The 19347-nt window shown below is 38.0% G+C and overlaps 1 protein-coding gene across 2 annotated transcripts in view; it reads left to right on the plus strand.

Annotated features, from left to right (window-relative positions):
* Window positions 1-294: 294 nt before the first annotated feature.
* Window positions 295-19347, plus strand: part of MINDY3 (MINDY lysine 48 deubiquitinase 3) — a 55836-nt gene continuing 36783 nt past the window's right edge. The window contains exons 1-9 of one of the 2 annotated variants that reach the window (XM_075082742.1): window positions 363-500; window positions 6959-7080; window positions 8807-8886; window positions 10608-10665; window positions 11114-11287; window positions 14801-14852; window positions 16795-16909; window positions 17333-17406; window positions 17866-17945. In XM_075082742.1, coding sequence (XP_074938843.1) covers window positions 7065-7080; window positions 8807-8886; window positions 10608-10665; window positions 11114-11287; window positions 14801-14852; window positions 16795-16909; window positions 17333-17406; window positions 17866-17945 — 649 coding nt within the window. In that variant the 5' untranslated portion in view covers window positions 363-500; window positions 6959-7064. Of the gene's footprint in view, window positions 501-6958; window positions 7081-8806; window positions 8887-10607; window positions 10666-11113; window positions 11288-14800; window positions 14853-16794; window positions 16910-17332; window positions 17407-17865; window positions 17946-19347 lie in introns of both variants that reach the window. The other variant, XM_075082741.1, reaches the window with a different exon arrangement.

Below are 19347 nucleotides of genomic sequence, written 5' to 3' on the forward strand. Positions count from 1 at the left end.
CAGCCCTACCGCCGGGCTGAGCCACGGATACCACAGGGCTACCGCTACCAGGACTGGCCGGAGGGAAGTAGCAGTGCGCTCCTCGCTCCCTGTCAGCTACCACTCCGCCCTCAGCCAGCGTCTCCTCCAGGAGCAACAAAGAGTGGGCTGGGCTGGGCTGCGGCTCGCGATCCCAGCCCCGGCCCTTCCCGCCTTCCGGCGCCGGCGGAAGCAGCGGGGCCTGCTGGGGAAGCGGAAAGGGGCCGCCAAGCCTGCACCGCCCCCACGCGCCAGCGCCCCGCCCCGCCCGGCGCGGCCCGGCCCGGCCCCGCCCCTGCGCAGGGGCAGCGGCTGCCACTGCCGCCTGTGCCGCCGGGAGACGCCTTGCCCGCCCGCTCGGGCCCCGGGCCGCCGCCGCCCCGTCATGTCCGAGGCGGGCCAGGAGCTTGTCCACCTGGTGTGGGGCAAGAAGGCCGGGCCCCGCGGACTGGCCGACACCATCTTCTGCCGCTGGGCGCAAGGTACCTGCGTGCGGCTTGTGCCGGCCCCGCTCCCCGCCCGGCCCTTCCCCCGCCCCGCCGCCTCCCCGCCCGGCCCGCTCCCCCGGCGTCGGCCCGCCGCGGGATGCCCGGGCACACCCGCGGCTCTGCCCGCTGCCGCCGCGGGGCTCCGGGCCCAGCTGCGCCCGTGCCCGTGTGTCTGCCGGGGGAGGGGGGCGCCGGTGCGTGGGGCAGGGCCCCTCCGCGTCCCTGCCCGCGGGGACCGCGGCGGACGTTCGGCTTCGTGCTCTTGGGTCACCGGCGACCCGGCGCGTGGCCCACGGGAAAAATGATGCAGCAGTTTCACTTGCTAAATAATATTTCTGCAGCTTGGTCGCGTTCTGCTACACATCTTCAAAGGAACTCAAAAGAGTTAGGGAAGGAAATCTATTTCTTAATGTATTTTAACAGCATCTTGCGCCGTGATTTTAAATAGCCTGTGGAAACATCAACGTAAGAACATGAGTCCCTTTTTTTTTTTTTTTTTTTTTTGTTTTGCGAAGAACGTGGGAGTCACAAATAGAGCTCTGAACAGTGGGGACAGGCTCGGGACAGAGACCCGCACAGTTTTTTGTACACTGGTTCTTTGGCTATTGAAGCAGGTACCACATCTTTAGGATGTAGCAAGAGATAAAGCGCAATAGACATGGAACCTGGGGTATTTGTAAGATCTTTTTTTTCCATATTTAAATGATGCAGCCTACACATAGTCTTTTCTTGATGTAGTCTTTCTGGTATTCTTTCAAAACTACAACTGTGAGGTGTAGTACAGAGACTTACTGATAAAAATGGCATGCAAGAAGTCTGTCTGTGTACCTGTCCTGGCTGAAGAAAAGGAATAATAGCCTTCTCTATAACTTACTGTGGGCTTTGAAGAATTTTTTTAATGGTTATGAAGGTCATAATAAAAACACCCCTGATTCCTGGAGGCAGTTCACAAATGATAGTGGAATTTATAGATTTTTTTTAAAAATTATTGTTTTTTAATGTATTCAGGTCTCAGGGTAAAGTTGGCTGAAACAAAATGTTCTCAGTGCTCTGTGCTCCTTGCTGCTCTCTGTTTTTTTAATGTGAGTTTTGTTGTCTGTGTAGTTCCAGTAGATGCACATGTGGTGTTGATTTGGAAGCTGATTTTGGGAGCTGCAGTGCATTACCAAGCTCTCATATCTTTTTCCCTAGGTTAATTTGTGTTAATTTGGTGAGAAATATTTGCGGAAAAAATGCTAAATTCCTTTTAAGTTCTAGAATTTAAACAGGCCTAGTAAAGCCATTACTTTTCCTAGTGAATTGATTATTTTCACTGAAATACAATTACTTTCTGAAATACCTCTCCAGTTTTGGTAGCGTTGCTGTTTCAGTACAAGGTTTTTTCAAAGTCAAAAAAACAGAATTGGTACTGAAAAGCTTAACTATTTCTGTTCCCTTCTCTATATCCTCTTCAATATAGTCAATTTTATGTAGTAGAAACACATGACAATCACTTAGTATGTTGTTTGGAGGTCTTGTGCTGGCATTCAGAAAAGTCAGTCTCAGTCTGTTACAGTGTGTAGCACCACAATACATTTACCCAACTTTCAGTTTCGATTTTGTTGAAAAAGTTCTGCACCATTTACCTACTGCAAACGAGTTTTGACAACACTTGACTCATCAAGATTAAAAAAAGAAAACCAAACATAAAAATCGAGCTTTATTATTTCCAAAGGCTTCAAAGTTTAAAACCTAGACCCTTGTTTTCACATCATATGTGCAGAAAGTATCGAAGAAGTATAAATGGCTCTTGCTTAAACAACTGGTTTGGTGGTGGTTTTTTTTTTTGTCGTTTGGGGTTTTTTTGTTTTAGAGCGTAGTGCCAACACTGGTATTTATTTCAGATACTTTCTGAATGTTGTGTGATCCTTTCTCAAACCCTTTGGAAGTTTAGAACTATAATTCCCATTTAGAAAGAAAAGTAGAGAAGTAGGGAGGGTGTTGAGGAATGTAAGACTAGAACCCATCAGTTTCTCAGTAAAGCTAGCAATGTTCTGGGAATCCTCGTCATGCACCAAACTCGTTAACCATCATATTTGTTTGGTCAAAGCTGAAGACAGACTGATCTCCAGGCAGTTACCAGAACAAACCTAGCTAATGTGGATGTGCTGTTTGAAGTTAGTGACAGTAATTCCCTCAGTTTGCTGCATTGGCAACTTAAAATATATTTTTTTTGATTCCTGACTCAACAAAGGCATGGTTGCAAAGCTGTTGTTGCAGTTGGGGTTTTGGGTTGGGCTTTTTGGTGTTATTTTTTAAATAGAAAAATTTTTCTTTATGATTGCAGCAGAATTTGTGCTTTGAACCTCGTGAATCCCTTTTACCAGAATCCTCAAAGTGGACACAGGAATGTAGTGCAAAGGCTCAGACTGCACTTCAGTGGCATATCGTCTTCATGTTTCCTGGCATAGTTATGATGACTTGGAAAGGAGTTAGGAGGAGGACTGGACCGTAAAGAAATATACCCATGTTAGGAGTGATTTTCTTCACTGAGCCAAGAGACGAATTCCATTCATAAAGCCGCTCTTCAGATCAGCCCTAAGGCATGTGGCATCAGGTCTACACAATTATGAATGTGGCAGGTTTGAGCGCAGCATCCTTTCAGAATTACCTAAGCTGTTTTCTCACTGGTCTTTGGAAAGAAAGATACAGGACAGTCTTTTCAAAACAACTATTTAACTTCAAAAGCATAGTGTGAAGGTACTGATACTACAGTTCATGTATGTATGTGTAACATACAACGTAAAAAGGTCCGTTTTATTTGGATCCTCTTTCAGCTTCCAGGTCGGGAGCTGGGTGAGTAGACTGGCAATTTTCCTTTTATTTCTCTCCTGTTCTTTCCAGGTCTATTTTTTTTTACATGCCTGGAACTCTGTTTTTGGTCTAGTACCTTTAAACATCACCAGATTGGCTTTTGTTACCTTGTTGGTTCAGGAGCTAGATTCTCTAGTATTGTTTTTATGTCATTGGAGCTGTAATATTGTTAGACCATGATCAAGTCAGGGTTACTAGGAAATAATATTTTTACCACACAAGCAGATACGTTTTGAGCTAAAGGAGTACACTTGCCACTTTTCAAAGTCTTAAACAGAAGTAGCAATTTGAAAAGTATTCCTCTGAGTTTAATTTAATAATGTTTAATTCATTTGGGTGGTGGGAGAGAAATAGTCATTGGTATCTATGTTATTTTTTTTATGTTTTGGTGACTGATTTATGGAATATTTGCAGTTGTCTGATTTCTGTTTCTGAGTTCGGTATTAGTGCAAAGAGTTAATCAGGAAGAAAAAAGCATTTTTCATTTAGTATTCATAGTTAGATTGTGCAAACGAGTGGAGGAAGTCATACCTATTGGCCCACCTCTGCCTACTTGTTGCTTCTCATCTGCCATAAGCATTCTCCCTTCAAATCTTTTGGTGGAACTGCTTTTGAAGCTTCTGCTTTATTGATGCTGGTCACAGTTAGCAAAGTAAACCTTGGCGAGCAGTCTTCAAGTCATGGTCTGTGGACTGCTTTTAAAGCATCTGTAAAAATTAAGTAAGAAGTTAGAAGCCAAACCTGCTGCCAGGAATTTGCACATTGTGAGGAAAAATGCTGAGGTCTTCAAACAAAAAAGTACTGATGACTACTGACGTAAGCTTCGTTTAAGTAGATGATGTTGCTTTAGTTTAAGTAGGTGTTGCTAATTCTGCCAGTAGGAAGTGGTCTTTCTTGCTAACACAAGCCATACTACTATTAAATGTGAGGCAGCAGTAGCTTTTGGAAAAACAACAGGGACGTGCTGCTGAGAAGAGCTACCTAACAGCCTTCTCTAGGGAGAATTTCTGTTCTCAGTTTTATACTGGTGGATTTTTTCTTTCCTCCCTTGGAGTGGCATATTGGTTTTGGGGTAGTGATACTATCTTTACAGACAACATAACCACATCTTGCTGTTTTAGACAGACTGTCAAATCCATTTCTGGTTTGTATATAAGATTTAAGTGTTTATTTCATGTATTTCCATAATGCAGAGTTGTCTTAAAATAATGAATTCATTCTGAAGGATGTAAAACCTCTTGTGAAGCTCACTGAATGAAAAGTTAGGCTTTGGGGCAGAAGTATAGCTTTTTGAGGGACTGCCTATGTCATTCTATGTAAGTAATAGCCCTTTCAGCACTGTTTAACTGGAAGGAGACTAGAAGATAACATTCAGTGTGGAAAAAATGGGACGTGAACATGTAAGTTAAGATTGTATTTTCTGGCTAATGGGCATGGTGGCTAATGTAGTTGGAATACACATAGAGCAGTAAGAATTTGAAATGCCGTGTAACACAATCAAATAAATAGGTGAACCCTAAAATTCTTTGCTGCTGCCTGGGCCCAAAAAGAAATATCTGAAAAGACATCCTTACTTTAAGAAAGGATATGGTGCTAGTGAGTCCATTCTTTACTCTGGATAAGGCTGACAGGCTTAATAAAATAAGAGGTCTTGAGTGCTTGCAGAGAAAGTTCTTACCAGGGTTCAGATTCAGAAACTTCAGTCAAAATTCAGAAGTTTCACAGAGCTGTTTTGTTTTTGTTTTGTTTTACAAAGGTGTGAAAAAAGGCAGGCACATCAGAATGTTACCTTGTTTCATGGCAGCTTGTTGCCCAATTTAGTGGTAGCCTACCAGGTAATCTGGATTCTTTCCTCAAACCCTTCCAGGACTTCCTGGCTCTTTATCCACAACCCATTAAGTGGAATTTTGTTGTGGTAGTGCTGCAGTAAACGTTCCTTTCTTTTTGTGTGTGGGAAAAAGTTGTTTTGTGTGGGGTTGTTTTCCCCAGGGGAAATTTCAGAAGTTTCATTTTTTCTATAAAAATACACTATGAAAACCCAAAGCCATACGCTAAATGTGTCTATCATTCTACATGCAGCTCTAGAGAAAGGATGAAACATGAAGACGTGTTGTAACCATTGATGGATTATTGTAGTGTTTCTGTCAGGCAGTTCTTGTATCCCAAAAGAGAAAAAGAAATACAGTTCCATGGTGAGAGGCCAGCTCAGCAGAGAACAAGACAAAAAATTAATAGTGCAGCATCTTTGTAGCTAGATTGAATCAGAGATAGAGCGATGGTTGTTTTTTTTCTAATGTGGTTAATGTTGCATGCTCTTTAGCTACTTCCCTTGTCTCTTTTAGTCAGCTAGAATTGGCTCTTGCACAGAGTGAAAACACTGAACGTATACAGCATCCTTTGTAAAATGACAGTGTTACTAATGCCTATGGTGTCTTGGATGTAAAAAACCCATATTTATTATTTAACAGGCAAATAATAAAAAGATGCAAGAAAATGGCGGGGTGGTCATAATAGAAGAATGAATGTTTTTTGTAGTGCTTTGGTCCATGGTGTGGAGTATTAGATGAAAGACAAGAGTAGGTAACTAAGTCATACATTCATTTTGGGCAAATTGTGTAGAAGAGCAAAGAATTTGGTGTAAGAAAAGAAACATAGGCCTTGGTAAAAGCTAAGTTTTGGGGAAATAAGGAGAATAAAGCTTTGTTTTGTGTGATTAATAGTGGACAAAGGATATAAAGACGGATTTGGGAATATCAGTCACCATAACTCAAAACATTGGGCAATACACTGATTACCAACAGGAATCTAGATCTACTCCCCCCCTACCCCCAACAGAAAGGTTAAAGCAGTAGAGCAGTAGTGATATTGAAAAAATGGGGTCAATGGAGCATTTAGCAGAGTTATAAATTACAAGGAAGGTGAATGATAATTATACTACTTTGTTTCTTATAGGTAAATGATGGCAATTATACTCATGGATAAAAGGCAGGCAGATTCATTTAAAAAATATTATTTTGGCTGCATTACATCTCTTTTGCTCTTGAAACTTTATCTTGAGTGAAAAGAGCTGTATGATAGATATGACTCGTTAAGAGTGAGAATAAGTAGAAATTGGCCTGGATCAGAGATGCCAGTCTTAGCTGGTAGCTTAAACATCGCCAGGCCATTTCTACAAAGCGTAAGGAAATGTGTGGGACTTAATGGGTGCTTACAGAAATTGCCCAAGATATGATTGTTGTGTACGGCAAAATAGGTGAGTAGGTGCAATTGTAGGCTGAGGTAGACTTGAACCCAGCTGGGCTTCAGACTGCTGGTTTCAGGAATTTTACCTGAGCTGACTTCAAATTTTGTAAAATGAGAGCAAGACCAAAATCCCTGAAGCCCATTTTTTTTTGCTTAACAGCTTTTAGAACCTGGATGTTTATTAAGCATTAAGCAGCATTTAGGTAAAAAGAAATTAAATGTTCCTTTACGTATTATATATGGGCTTTTTTCCTGTGGTTGTATTCTGTCAAATTCTGTGTAATATCAGTTTTGTGTTCTCTGTCTCAAATTTGTATGTATTGTGGTGGCTCACACTCAATTTTCTTTATTTTTAGGAAGCAATTTTGAAAAATAGGGCAGGGTTAAGCTGAGACAGTTCATCCTGTCTATAAGAAGCCTGAAGAATGTGAAACAAATTCAAGATTTCTTAAGTGTGGTTTAATGGTACCATGTCCAAGTATGTTGTTTTTCTGCAGTGGCTAAATCATTAAAACAACTAAAAAAACCTATTGTTGCAGTGTGCTTAGATGGCATGCAGTAACACTTAAAAGTAGAGGAAGACTTACCTTTTAATATGATACACCTGCACAAACTAATGCAGAAAGTTTAAAGGACTGGTGATATTTCTTATTATGGCATGTTAACAGGGGGGTGAGATCACACTAGTGCAAACTTTGGTTGAAGCATGGATTAACGGAGCTTCGTTGCTACATTAGGTGATGCTGGATCTAAGTATGTAGGCTTGATGTGCTTCTGGGTTTTGGGTATAAAATACATGTTTGTAATGTACATTTGCACATTTCAGTTAAAAAAACAAACTTGGAGCCTTCTGTCAGATACCGGGGAAAGCCCATATTTTTAAGAACTATGGCTACATTGATCCATATTAAAGAAAAATTCACATTGCTGTTGAACAGCTGTTCATAATTTCTGTGATGAAATAGATGAAATATGGCCTACAAAACATGTAGTAGTCCTCTCTTGTGCTGCTTGGGATGATGCACCTGTCATGCAGCAGTGTGGAAGTCTGCACTGGGGGGGGATGCATTTCCCCAGTTCAAATTCACATCCAGGGGTTAGGGATGCTTTTGATATGGCAGCATGTAATGATACAGAATTGGGAAAAGGAGAAAATGTGGGAAAGAAACATTGATTATTCTTTTTGCTGAGTCTGACACTGTTGTGGACGTATGCATGTGTATCCCCTTTTTCCCTCTCCTCACTTGCCTCTGCTTGCTGTTTAGTTGCTGACTACAGTTGCATGGTTTGTAGATTACATTGAACTAGAGTCACTTCAGCACAATCTTATCAGCACTTAAAAGAAGAATGCAAAATATTGCTCACTGTAAGTTGCCTTGTGTCAGCTTCATCAAGGTAGTTGTCCATGTATATGCATTTATCCATGAGAAATGCAAGCTATGAATCACCAGATCTTGAAGCCAGGTTTAAGGGCAAGGTGATAACAAACAATTCTGCAGTAATTGCTCCAGCATTTGCTCTATTATGTGAGTGTAAGATATTTCTGAAATACAAATACATTAAAGATGAAGGGGGGAAAATAGGTCATCTTGCATCTCAGTAAATATAGTGTATCTTCTGTGAAAGAACACCGTTAAGAGGCTTGCTTCAGTGGTTACAAGTGAATATTTGAATTACTCAGCATATTTCAGTCTTAATAGGAAGCACTGATAGTCCAAAAATGAGATCAGTGGCAGGCATACTGGGCCCTTCATAGGGAGTAGAAAAGTATTATGCACGTTCAGTGAAGGTCCAAAGATTTTTTTTATATTGTGAGGCAAAATATTGTCACTTATAATTTGTTTTTAATTGATTTATAAGAAATAAACCATAATAAAATAAAAAACTATTAAGTATCCAGCCACATGTGTTTTAATGAGAGTTTTACTATTAAAAATCCTTTTGTTTAAAACCCTAGCTGCTGGACCCTTGTGGTCATGATTTCGTTGCTGAGAGAAATAATTCATTCCTGTGCTTTCACCTACCTTTGTGACTTCTTTTTTCTTCAAATTAAACGCATTATGTTGCATGATCAGGGGGAAAGAATATTGAAAACTAACCTAACCTTTAAAGGTGAATAAATCAGGTGTAATTTCTTTTAGGGAAGGAGCATACATGCGCTTGTTTACATATTTCACTAAATACAGTCTTTTTTCATTTGGCAGGATTTGTCTTTAGTGAATCTGAATCAACTGCATTAGAACAATTTGAAGGTGGCCCTTGTGCAGTGATTGCACCTGTACAGGTAAGGTGCAATTATTATAGGAATGGCTTAAAATTAGTAAGCTGGAAAATCGTTCTTTTCTCTATATATGTCGAACTAAAATAGATATTTAAAAAATTGCAAATCTGTTGTATTTTGATTTTATAATTATAGTGAGGAGGAAACAAAAAACAGTAAAAAACCAGCTCAAAATCAACCCATCTTTTTACTATAATTTTGTAGAAGTGTATTTGTTTGAGGAAGCGCAGCAGGTTGATCCAAGCAGAGGTAACTTTAAAGTGGAGAATGCAGGATTAAATAAAAGATGAGACACAAATGTAATCCTAATTCTTTCTCATCTCTCAAATTCCCTGCCCTTAGAAGGGTAATATTTGTGTCACAACGGCTGCTTTAGCAAACTGTATTAGAAATATTTGAAGAAATCGATTTTCAAACCTAACAAGGCTGTGCTATGTAAGAAAAGAAACGTTACACTTTCGAAATTCCTCTTACACACAGATAAAATTCCACAGGTATGTCTAGGTCTGAGGCAGGGCCTTGCCCGCTCTTAGGGGACATATTAAAGTCATACAGCAGAGTTAATCTGATCTTGAACTAGAAGGTATCTGGGTCAGACAACTGACATTGTGGAATTGTTGCATCTCTGGTCTGTGTGATACAATAGTGATAAAACCTCTATTATGGTTAATTCAAGACACTCTAAATGCAGGTCCCACCAAGGCTTGTACCAGAGGAAGAAGCACCACTTGTTTAGGTTGTAAACCATTAATATAAAAATATTTTCTCATGAATTGCTTTATGTAAGACAGCTCTGCCTAGTTCTGTGATCTTAAAACCAGATGTAGAGTGTCTGGTCTCAACGGAGAGAGTAAAGAATATGACCAGCTGGCTCCTTAAAGGCAGTGCCGAGTCTTTACCATATCAAATGTTCTTATTGACAGTGTTTTCCCAGATCTATATGTAGTTCAAGTTTCTTGAAATTAAGTATTTAAAGCATATTTGAAAGTGAGCTGAGTTAAAGCTAGGGAAGGAGGAAGAGATCAAACAGATCTTGCAGTGTCTACTGCTGCAGTGAATTACTAAAAAAGGTGTGCAGAAGATGAACTGGGTAAGTCTGTCAGGGAAGAAGTGAAAGTTGAAGAAGCTGTTTTCAAAGGGCTGCAAATACCTGAAACAGCATCTAATAGAGTAATTAGAAAGACCAAGAGTCTGCTTCCCAAAGTTTGTTCTTTCATTCTTCCTTCTCCGTAAGTTAGAGCATATCTTTTCATTGCAACATCAGTGTTGATGGAAAAATGAAGCAGGCATATGGAGACACATAGGTTTCTTTCACCTGCGATTTGTGACTCGCAATGGTGGAAAGAGGTGGGCTTTTTGATAACTAAAGGGGTTTGTCTGAGTGACTAGAGTTGTCTTGTACTACGCATCAGTTATATTGCAAAATATTTGTGCCTCCAGTCCTGTGAGTCTGGAGATGTTTATTTAAATATGCACTGTGTGTATTCGAAGCATGCTTGAGGTTCAAACCCAGTAATGTTGAACTTAGGTATGAGGCCACCTTTGTAGTTAGTTTGAATGGGAAAAATCAGTAAACAGTACAGGCTCAGGGTCTGTTACTGAATGATGAGTAGCTTGAAACCCTTCTAATAACATGTAAAATGCTTTGGTATAGAGCCTGTGACATAATGTAAAAGTTGGTGGTGTCTTGTATTTTAACATTGTTTTATGTTTTGATAACAAAGGCATTCCTTTTGAAGAGGCTTTTTACCAGTGAAAAGTCTACTTGGAGAGACTGTCCAGGTACCAAAACCTCTTTTTTCTCTATTTTTTCCTCTTAATTGTTTGTAAATCGTGTCCTAGTACAATGAATTTTAAATACTGTACACTTCCTTTTTGTTTAAGTGTGCTCCCATACCATTTTATGAGGCATGCAATATTTATACTACATGTCTCTAAACTCCCATTTGTGAGGTCTATCACTGTCCATAGTACTTGTGTGTTTTATAAACATTTGATTGAAATATATTATTAGGAAAGGGAATGGATTGGAAATCATATTAAAACACATCTTTCTAAAAACAGCTTTTTAATTCTTTGGTTCAGTACATGCAACAGCAATTAACATTAATATTTAATAAGTTAAGAGTAATAGACTATTTAGATAACAATGTATAAAAAAAGATACTGGTAGCTTATGTAAGATGCTGATTATCAGCAACTGAACTCATCTAGGTTTCTGATCTTTCAGAAGAGGAGCAGAAGAACCTTCTCTGTCACACATTATGTGATATTTTGGAGATGGCTTGCTCAGATAATTCTGAGTCGTACTCTCTGGCAACGTGGATAAGAGGAAAAACAACTGAAGAAACCGCTAGTATTTCTGAAAGTCCTGCAGAATCTAGTCGTCAAGAGGAACAACCTTGTAAGATGTATTTCTGTACTAAATTACCCATTGCTTAGTGAAGTATTATGGTTTTTGTTATTACACGTTATTATTTTCACCTTTGTTATTGCATTAGCAATAGACGGATTTTTGCCTGTTATAATTAGCAGCATTGATCCTTTTTGTCAAAAGGAATGTGCTGTCTATCACTGGAATTCTAACATATGTGTCTCTCTTGAATTTGAGCAATTTCCATAGTATTTTCAATTTTATTTTGTAATTTATTGGCACCTGATGTGTCCCACAATCCTATATTAGTTACTGACATCAAGGATCCAGTGGGCATAATCTGTTGCACTAAGATACGGCATCCAGTCATATCTAACTGCTGCAAAGCCAGTGACGTGGAAAGTTTATCTGTGCACAAATAATCATTGAGATGTGTATTTATTAATCTTTCCATAAGAGATATCTAATGTGTTAAAAGATAAGCTTCTTTTTCTTTTAGTTTTTGTTCCCAATGTGTCTGTTAAGAAGTATGAAAAACTCTTCACATAAGAACATGCTTCTAAAGGTGCCATATCTTGATGGAAGGAATATGTTATTCGGCAGTTTGTGACATGACTACGAAGTAAGAGTTGTACAAGTAGATTTATATGTGCGCAGCTAGCTATAGCAATTGGTAGCGCTGGAGCTCTTTGTTACAAGTCATCTTCAGCTGCTGCTATCAAATGCTCGATGTGATTCAGAAGGCTCAAACAACAATAATTAAAATGTTACTTAATTGAAAAAACAGGTCACCACATAAGAGTTCCAAAGTGAGCATTTTATTTTCATTAAGAGAAGGTATTATGAAGAAAGTTGTACCTGCAACTTCTGGTGTTTTGTTTTTTTTTTTAAAATCATCTTTTGCAAGGTAATGATTTCAGAGTTACAACTGCCTTATTCCTAGTGTGTGTAGATTTTCCAGTTGTCTCTGAAGCTCTCGCTCATATTATGAAGTTTCCTTTGAAGAAAAAGTGCAGCAGAGCCTAGTTATCAATAGGCTTTCACTGTTCTGTATATTACATATTACCTTATTCTAAAGAACTTTTGACTGTAGAAAATATTCAGCAGAAAGTCTTTTTAAACACACACTCAATTAATAAATACTCTTAACACTGACACTTAATGGACTAATCCATTCTATTACATATCTGTTTTTTTCATATTTCTGTACAAGTCTACAAGTTCTGCCTGACTTGTCCTTAATACTGTGGAATGTGCTTAGGAAGAGCAGGATACATTTGCAGTGAACAGTCTGCTTTTGTCATGAGCTACATTAATCTCTTTCACTGTTCATATTCTGTGTTCCCTGCTAGACACTCAATGTACCTCTTGTATGTACTCTACAGTTCGAACAGCATTTTACCTTAGATGTATAGATGCATAGTGCAATACACTTCCTGATTTGGAATATATTTGTTAGGGTTTTGTTGTTTGGTTTTGTTTTTGTTTTTTTTTTTTTTCCTTTTCTGTCCTGCTATTTAACTATAGACCAGCTTCTTGCCCAGTTAGGCTTGGGACAAAGATGTGGAGAAGAAGGTATTGTTAATAATGCAGAGTTCTGTTACTGCTAGTGCAAAGGAATACATTTATTTCTTGCTTGGTTGCTGTAATTAATAAAAATAGAAACAGGCATTGTCATAGTTGGGAGGACTTAAGAGATGAGTTATGTGCATGGGGGGGTATTGCAGTTACAATTCCACATGGCAGGCTACTGCTACTTGGGAATTGAATATGGGAATAGATTTATAATAAAACCATGAAATATGTTTAGACATGGCAGGATAGAGTATAATTTTAAAGAGTTTCTATACAATTGTATTTCTCATACAGGTCATGTTCTATTGCTGTTCGTTCTTTACCTCTCCACTAAGCACTGTATTTATTTAGCCTTGTTTGGGTTATATACAGCTACACTTCTCTTTAGGATTTCTACGTCTTTCCTTTTGTTTCGAACAGTAGTTCTCTCACCATTTCACTCTGTTCTGTAGTAACAGAATGAAACTGCCTATCATCCTCCTGTGTGAACAAAAGGTGGATTCGAGCACACTTACTGAATGCAACTGCATTTTTCATCTGCTTTTGTGGTGTATACCAGTGACTTGTTGGCCATGTGTTGGCTGTAGTAGTGCAAGTTCCCAGGTTCAAAGGTTGCTTTATATGATTTAGTCCCTCTAAGATTCTGCTTACAAAAACATATGTTCTTGGAGCAGGATTAGTTCCCGTAGCATTTCCTGCAATTTAGATTAATTGTTTCATATTTTCTAAAAATGTCTTAAAAGTACATTTTCTTAAGTCTAGTTTTGCTCTTGTAACCTAATTTTAGCAATTCCTTGTAGTTTTTCAAAAGACAAAATCTAACACTCTTAAGACTACTGCTGCCTTGTTTCTGAAATAGGAAAAGAAAGTATTCTATTGTTGGAGAATCAGTTGTATTTGCACACAGGCAAATCAAGTGTATCTTTCAAAATACAGTCAGAAAGGGCATAAAAAGCCCTTGATGGAATTCTTGTGGGAAGAATTGATCAGTAGTATTAGCCCTAATGGCTTCAGGTCTTTAATGAATTGTAGGCAGTCAAATTTAGTAGCTAGATGTTCAGACATTATTTAAATATTCAGCATTAAGTGGCCTTTAGCAGAAAGCAGATCTGTTTGTTTTGTATACTAATCTACTAGCAGGAAGATAAAGTCTTTATGGACATAGAGGGCGCTAAAGACTGTTACAGTCTTGATATTTGGATGTGTATAGAATTTGCTAATTACACAACTGGCGAGTAGAACTTCCTGGTGGTAAAAGAAATGTTGATTTTAAAAGTTCATTTCATCTCCTTGGTTTGGAAATGTGAGGGGAACAAAGGTATAAAGCCTGTGTTGAACTTGGGAAAACACTAATGCTGTATTTTTTTTCCATCTTGGATGTGACACTTACTTGAAAGGCTATTTATCCATTATTAAACAAAAACAATGAGAATTTATTTAAAAACAGGATCTGTAACAGTGTGTAGAATAATTCTGCTCGTTTGTAATAAATAAGCATTAAAAAGGGGGAAAAAAATCCCAAAATTTCAGTAACAGAAATGTGTATTTGAAGAAAAAATACAGCTTACTTATATTGATTAAATGATCCAAATAATCATGCTTGCTTTTCTAGGAAGTAATACTTCTTGTTGACTTGCAAACTTGTATCTATAGTATGCATATGCTTGATGACTTTGTACAAAACCAACAGCTTAGTATTTGACAAATATTTTCAAGTCTGCACACTCCAGTGGCTTTGTGCTTTTTAACAAATTGATTAGTCCAAATAGAAATGTTCTCACTAATTTGTACGGTGGAATCTTAATGTTGCAGTAAATTAGTTTATACTAATAGCTTAAAAAATCTAAATGTCAAGGGAGGATTAAAATGAAAAATATAATTAAAGCTTGAAAGTATACTAGCTTGCTGTGTGTATCTTGTGTCATTTTTTTGCCATGTGTAGTGCTGAAAAGTGTCTCTTGTGTATAGCTGCCTTGGCTGTCGAAGAGCTTGGCTTTGAGCGATTTCATGCATTAATTCAGTAAGTAATAAGTTGGAACATTTAATATACAATATTTTGAAGTTACACTATTATTCATAGTCTGAAAGGGGTATGTTGAAGGAACTTTTTGTGTGTTTAACATCGGGTAAAACTCGGATTTCAAGTTTCGGTTTGGGGGTTTCGGTGGTTTTTGCATTTTACCATTTAAAACGGAATATTATTTTGAGCATAAGCATTAGGCTTTAAAATAACTGGAGCAATGTAATGTGCAAAATAGGCTGAATAATTTGTGCATTTCAAGTCTATGGACGCAGCTAATTAAGATTCAAGTTTAACTTAAAGATGTTAATCCTCAATTTTTTATACACAGTCTCCACAGGTGATTCTATCTTAAATAGTTGAGATATATATATATACACACACACACTAAAAATTTGTCACCTAGTATTTTTCCCTGATTTGAGACAACCTAAGAAACATTTATAAAAGTGTTTAATATACAAGATTGATTTTTGTTTCATACTTCAAACACTGTTCTCTTTTTGGGCTGTAAATACAGAACTTACAGCTCTAGTGAGTTTATCTTTAAAGGTAACAGCCTTTTATTTTCACAGTGAACAGCTGTAATCTTTATACAAATAAATCCTCAAAGAGGAAATAAAGAGCAACAGAATTTCAAAAAACACTTGAGATGGAAAATGTTACTAATTAGAACTGAAATAACTACTGCCTATTGTACCAGTAGTAATTATAGTTTGTTCTTTAAACCCATTGTCATATGAGGAAAGAAGGAAGAGACTATAAAATTTTTGTAACCTTATCTGATCAAAATACTAATTTCCTGCCTCCCCCTTCCTTCCCACTCACCCCTTCGATCTTTGAACTTGTGGTACCCACGTCAGTTTTTCTCAGTCTTTCTCACTGGTAGTGAATGCGCTGGCGTACACCTTTAGAGCAAGCTGAGCGATGGATTTCAGAACTGACTTTGCCTTGCATACCTTGTATGCTTTATATGCTCTGTTGATAATGAAAGGCAGTTTAAAAATCTCAAGTGTTAGAGTAAACCCATCTATGGATATATTTTTGCAGATGTTTGTTTCCTTTTTAAACAAACTTAACAAAATTGTGCAAGAAATCTAAAAGAAAATAATATCTCTGTGTAAGATAAGCAGAGAGTGTGATCTAGTTTGAATTACTCAATAAAAATAATGTTTGTGTTCTCAAAAGCAGTATTTATCTCCAAATATCCCAAGAAATATAAAGTGTATTACTTCACTGGCATCTTGATGGATCTCTTCCTTTCCTCTGTTTTTATTATACTTTTTTTTCTTTTTAAACATATGATCACCTGGTGTTACACTATGATCCAGGCAGCAGCCCTAATACAGCCAGGTAGTTTCCCAAGTATTTATGTACTACTCGTGGTTCTGAATGTTTTGCTTTTTCCAAAGCTAGAGTCTAACAAAGTCAAATTTTCAGGCTTTCAAAGTAATTACTACATTTCCCATGAAAGATAGTCTTACCTGGTTAATGGGAAGGTTTTTTTTCTCCACTGTTTATGGACTGAATGTCTTTCGGAACACTGTATAATGCAGATGTTGTTTTGGTGAGATACAGTCTGTCTGCAGTTTCAGAAACAGTGTTTTGTAGAATTACTGGTTCAAGCTGCTCAGCTCTTTCACAAGTATATGTAACTTTATGGTTTGTGTTTGCATATAAAAACAATGTTCATTTTTCCACATTGCTCCAGAATTATTTATCGTCTTCTGGTGGGTAAAATACTGATGACTCTATGGCAGTTCTAGTAACTCCAGAACAGCTGCTGTGTCATTCTGTATATAACACCAGATCTACTCTGCTTTTATTTGGGCATATTCGTGTTAGGTATTAGTAGTTCTTGTTTGTGCTTTGTAACACTATTCTAATGCTTCATCTAAATACATTCTCCTTTTCTGTTTGGTTTTGTTTTGTTTGTCTTTAGCAAACGAGCATTCAAAAGCTTCCCTGAACTGAAGGATGCAGTTTGGGATCAATATTCAGTGTGGACAAACAGATTTGGAGTATTGCTCTTTCTGTATTCTGTAATACTGACAAAGGTTTGTGGGTTGTTTGATTATTTTTTTGGGGGGTGTGTGTGTTTTGTTTCTTTTTTAAGAGAAAGTTTGATCGTGTAACCATTTTTCTGTAAAAGGTGAGCATTGAACTGATAAACTAAGTAAAATCTAGATAAATGGATGGAATGGTATCTTCATTCGTGTTGCAGTACATTTTCAGCATAAAAACTTGAAAAGCTCAGGTTTTTTTTTTTCCCCTCCCTCCTGATCTGGGAGAATTTAGAATTCTGGGATTTTGGAAATACCCTTCCTCGTATATCCCTGACATCTCTTATCAAGAGAAAGAAGTGTGTTTAGGTATCAGTTTATAGAACATCAGCCTCCTAATGTTTTACTATTGCGTTCTGTTGCAAACATTCCAATTCATTCCTTAAGAGAGCAAAAATGTTTGTAATTGTTCTGCAGGGTATTGAAAACATAAAAAATGAAATTGAAGATGCAACTGAGCCATTGATAGATCCTGTTTACGGTCATGGAAGGTAAGCTGCAAAATACGGTTGCTACCGCTTAAAATAGATTAGTGGGCTATTTTTTTATGTGTCTGTAACTGATCATTCTTTTAGAAACTATTGACGTTACAACTAAGATTCAGTTATAACTTTATAATAGCTCAAAGCAACACTTAGCATGGTGTGCCTTTTTCACTGCTTACTCCATTTAGTGTATCAGTTCTGAGGAAATGCTTCTGTTATTGCTGAATTTTATAGGAATAATTCTTGGAATCAGGGCTACGTTTTTATATTAAGTTGTTGGTTGAAAGAGTGGAGATCATATTAGCCTTGGTGAATTACAAATACATGTTAATTAAAGGAATACAGTTAAAGAATGTCTGCTTAGCTGTCTGGGTAATACAATAATTCTTTCATTTGTTAGAGAACCACTTTTTCAGAAATAAATTGTATGTCTCTCTTAATAGGCTATTTCTTTCTGTTATACAGCCAAAGTTTGATTAACCTCCTGTTGACGGGGCATGCTGTTTCTAATGTGTGGGATGGAGACAGAGAATGTTCAGGAATGAGTAAGTTGATTCTAGTTTGTGCACGTTGATAGTTTTTACATACTACGAGATGCTGACCTATGGATTTGGAATATACTCTATTTCTGTTTTGATAGTCTCCTTGTTTACTTTCATTTGATTAAAGCAGACCTCAAATGGAAATAAAACACACTTGCACAAAATCTGATGTTAATATCTGTGAATACAGGATTGTTAGCTACAAGTGGAAATTATAAGGTACCTGATGACCTGGATGATGGAAGGGAGTGCAGTGTGCAAGTTGGGAAGGTTGGTCAATGCACTGGAGACAGGGCCAATATTCAGAGCAGCCGCATCAGGGTAGAGAAATGGACTGAGAGGAACCTCATTAAATTCACTGGAGTCCTGCATCTAGGATGGAATAAGCCCGTACAACAGCAGGGCAGCACTGGCTGGCTAGGAAGCAGCTTTGTAGAAAAGGACCCAGAGTCCTTGTGGAGAGTGAGTTGCACCTGAATCATCAGTGTGCCCTTCTGGCAAAGGTTGCCAGCTGCATCTTGGGCTATGTTAGGAGGAGGGTAGCCAGCAGGTGGAGGGAAGTGATGGTTCTTTGCCTCTATCTGGCACTTGTCGGACCACCTCTGGAGTGGTTGGACTCCCCAGTACAGGAGAGACATTGACATAGTGGAGCAAGTCCAGTGGAGGGCCACCAGGTGGTTAGGGGCCTCTTGTGTTTTTTGCATTTCATCTTACAAACCAAGAAGATGATCTGAAAGCAGGAACACTTTGAATTCTGAAAGTGTTCCCATCCTCTGCCACTGCTGTAAAGTTCATCTCAGGTTCATCAGCATGTTTTTATATGGATTTTACATCATTTAAGTCATCATTGAAAACATAGACTTGAACTGAGGTTCAAGAGAAATCCATGCAAGACCTCAATTGAAATGCTCTGGTTTGACAATGAGCAAATAGTATAATCTCCTTTGAGACTTTTTAGACTTCCACTTGATTATGATTCCACACAGGCTGTACTTCAGCATCAGACTTATCAAAACATCATTTGGATATTGTATCTAATTCTGACTCTTCTCACCCCTATTTTGTAGACTCCTTACCAGGGCATTAGACTGGATTATTGCAGTCTATTATTGATGAGCCTATACTGGGTGATTTTTTGATTTTTTTGTCTTTTTTTTTTTTGGTCCTTCCTAGTGTATGCAAATTTAACTAATTTGTTTCAAGACCCTTTGGAGGTTAAAAAAATCATCCTTTCTCCTGGGTTTTTCCTTTAGCTTTTTATGTTGTTTTTGTTAGGGTAAGTACCCTGTTTTTCCCTTTTCTTGTCTCCTGACACCTCATTTATCTTTGATATGTAAGGTAATTAAGCATTAATGGTTCAGAGACTTATTTTGTCTAGCTACTTAAGTGTTTTATAGTGGATTTC

This window comes from Phalacrocorax aristotelis, chromosome 2, assembly GCF_949628215.1.
Source record: "Phalacrocorax aristotelis chromosome 2, bGulAri2.1, whole genome shotgun sequence".
Taxonomy (NCBI): domain Eukaryota; kingdom Metazoa; phylum Chordata; class Aves; order Suliformes; family Phalacrocoracidae; genus Phalacrocorax; species Phalacrocorax aristotelis.